The sequence below is a fragment of the Frankliniella occidentalis genome, unplaced genomic scaffold (genome assembly GCF_000697945.3).
Source record: "Frankliniella occidentalis isolate FOCC.00 unplaced genomic scaffold, Focc_3.1 Scaffold47, whole genome shotgun sequence".
NCBI classification, from domain to species: Eukaryota; Metazoa; Arthropoda; class Insecta; order Thysanoptera; family Thripidae; genus Frankliniella; species Frankliniella occidentalis.
The window spans coordinates 264814-268080 of record NW_026267177.1 but is presented as its reverse complement, the minus strand read 5'-3'; the positions used below and the strand labels follow the sequence as shown (position 1 = coordinate 268080).

Below are 3267 nucleotides of genomic sequence, written 5' to 3'. Positions count from 1 at the left end.
TGTTCAGAGCTCTGCGCTCTGCGCGGTGAGGTAGCGTATACTGCCTGACCTGGTATCATGGCCTTGGAAGTACATCAATGTTATTAGCTGAACGATAGCGAATTCTGTAAAATTTCATAACTTTAAAATTCTATACAAGCACAGTGTTACATCCAACTTAAACTCTTACAGAACCGCAACGAGCCAACCTCGATTAATATAGAGAGCTTTTCCTTGATTTAGTTAGCATGTAGATTTTTAAACTCAAAATCACTGTTTTTCGCTCGACTTTTCCAGTTTCATACAATCTTTACCTTAAAGCTTACTTCTTCAACAGCTTGGTAAATTTAAATCTTCATGAACCGCACAATCTATGTGCATGACACTTTTCCTCGCCTTTTTCGGTACGGTACATCGCGTGAGTCGAGGTGCGAGTATTTTGCAGTGCGGGCAGCTGCCCGGCTCCCACTCCCGGATCAGACATCCGCTCCCGGCCCTCCTCCCTTCACCTGCTACCGCCCCGATGATCAGCGGCCAGGACCAAGGCCCAGGACCGTGATGGGCTCGGCGGGCGAGTATCGGCAGGCAGCAGGAGTGTCGACTCCTGGATCCCAAAGTGCCCAAGTGCCTAAGCCTCCCCACCGAAGCTGCCCTTGCTGCACCCTGGCTCCCCCCCCCCCCTTTTTTTCTCTCTCTCTCTCGCTCGCTCTCTCACTCCCTCCTTTTCTCTTTCTCTGAGTCCTGGTGGGCCAAATTACGTGTCGACTGCGCCTCGTTAAGCCTGCGCCCTTTGTTCGCTCTCTCATCCCCGAGGAGTGCGTCGGCGGGCCCTGCACCGGCACCGCGGTACAGCCTCGCTGCTTGCGCTGCTTCCGCCGCCCCGAGCACGCCGCCAGCGCTAACCTCACTTTCTCTCTCTCTTTTGTCCGCAGGGAAGATGGGGGCCGGCGGCTCGTCGGAGGCGAGCGTGCCCGGCGGGCCCCCGGTCGCAGGGTCGGAGCCGGGGGCCGCGGGGGCCGCGGGGGGCGGCGCGCAGTGGGGCGCCTTCGTCGTGCTCCTGTTCCTGGGCCTGCTCGTGGCCTACTGCTGCTGGGGCGCGCCCTGCTGCCGCGGCTGCTGCTGCCGCCCCAGGAAGAACTCCGCGGCCGCGGCGCACCCCCGCGCCCACGAGGACAGTGGGGTCCAGGCAAGTAACTGCTTCCAAAAGTCTTCTGTAAAAATTGACTTCCAACTCGCAATGTATTTGGACCGGTGGTGGGGAAACTTAGGGTGGGTTACCCCCTCCCCGTCCCTCCAGCCGCACGTTGGCTGGAGCAGAAAAGTAGACCAGTGCAAAAACAAAAGGATGTGCGGGTTTTGGTCGGCGCAAGGTCGGGGAAAGGTGGAGGAGGACTCCCTGTCCCCTCGATCTCTATTAGAAAGTGCGGTAGCGAGGGTCGGGTGGTGAGGAAGGAGGGAAAGGTGGGAGGGGGAGATGGGCTCCGCCTGTTCCATCAGCGAGGATGAGGAGAAAAGAAAATACGACTGTATCAGTGCGGCTGGCAGGCTGGCCTCGCCCCGGGGCCTCGGTCTGGCTGGTGGTTGTACGCCCGCGCCACGCCACGCCGCAGCCAGAGGGAGGGGACGCAAAGCTCGCCCCCAAAAGTTTGTCGTCGCCGCAAATGGAAGGTAACCGTGGTGGGGCGCGGGGCGAGCTGCGCCAGCGTGGGGCTATCGGTCCGGCAGCCTGGACGCTCTCTTCCAGCCACGAAGGCCCCGACGCCGCGAGGTCAACGAGGGGGAAGGGAAAGATGGGCAGGAGGTTCACGTGTAAAAAGTTTGTGAAAAGAAATTCTTATCGGTCTCTTTCCTGTTTATAAACGAAAGTATATACTACTGGAACGACTGACTCTGGCAATACAGACATACCTTAATTATCAGTGTATCTGTACTCTTACCTTGCGTATCTAGCTCGTACGTACACGTCAGCACTTCTGCATTATGCTGAGCACAAAACAAAGGCTTTCGAAATTGCGGAATGTTGTGCAGCCCGTCGTCGGTCTCCGTCCGTTCTCCGCTCTCATGTCTCGTGGTTTGTGTGACGGCGGAGCTATATGAGGCCATAGACATGAACCGCCCCCCTTTCCCCCTCTCGCCCCTTGCTAAGGAAAAAGATATCGCCCTCGTCGATCGCCTCGCTTTGACCACGTCGCGCCGCGTCTGCTCGCCCCGCGCCATCATGTCCTGGGGACGTGTCTGGGGTCGCGGCAGGGGAGGGAGGGGGCGTGTGTGAACGCGCGCCCCCGCTGCCCCTGCCGTCACCACGCCCAACGCAACGCCTGGACGTGGACAACCCCCCGCTGGAAACCTATAAAAGACCGAGACCTCGTTGCCGTTTTCCGTTCACTCCTCTGTGCACTCTCATTTCCTTGTGGACGTGTGGTGCTTTACGGCGGGTTTTTGCAAGTGTAGCATCCGGACAAATGAGCAGACAAATCGCCTAAAGAAAAGTATGCTTCCGCGTAGGTAAAATGTTTATTCGAAGGTCTATGTCGACTCCGATTGATTACGCATGAAATCCTTCCGTGAGAATATTGGAGTGGGAGCCCTCCGTCAAGCATCAACTCAGAAACAGGGCGGGGAGAAAAGGGTGGGGTGGGGAATGCGTACACATCTATTTTGTTTGCATAATTTGCGGGGCTTGGTGGATAGCGGTGCGGCGGTTGCGGGGGCGCACATGGCATAGCTGGGCCGGGCCGTTCTCACAAAGGTTTTGTAGCGCGCGCGTGTCGTGTGTTGTAGAATCGTTTTGTCGAGCTATAGTCCAACTGTACCTCGTCTGTAGCCCGACTGTAGCTCGACTGTACCCACGGCTGTGGCGCTGAATATGACGTGTGACAAAGGGGCGGGGGTGGAGGGCGGCGCGCGCACCGGGGCGGCGGGGCGGAGCCGGCGCGGAGCTGTACCAACACAGCGCGAAGCTCGGCGCTTCAGTCCGACACATCCACACGCTTGCACGCCATTCTTCATGTGCAACCGCATTGCAGCCCGTGTTCTCCCTCTCCCTCTCTCTCTATCCGTCTCTCTCATATTTACACGCACTCACTCACTCTCGCATTGCACTTTGCTGAGGCGCTTACGTCACGTGGTCGGCGACTTGACGCTGAGGTTGGGGTAGAGGTAGGGGGGCTGTTTACTTATGGTGCCGGCACTTGAACATGATGTGACACCGATGGATCGTTTGCTCGATGGATGGCCCCGCTTACTCACAGCATCGCATTACGCCCCCTCCCCCTCCTGTCTTCACCC

The 3267-nt window shown here is 57.9% G+C and overlaps 1 protein-coding gene across 1 annotated transcript in view; it reads left to right on the top strand.

Annotated features, from left to right (window-relative positions):
* The window catches only part of LOC113205432 (uncharacterized), a 99704-nt gene that overhangs the window by 82708 nt on the left and 13729 nt on the right, over positions 1–3267 (top strand). The window contains exon 2 of the mRNA XM_052267109.1: positions 912–1165. Within this exon, the coding sequence (XP_052123069.1) occupies positions 912–1165 (254 nt within the window). The remainder of the gene's footprint in view (positions 1–911; positions 1166–3267) is intronic.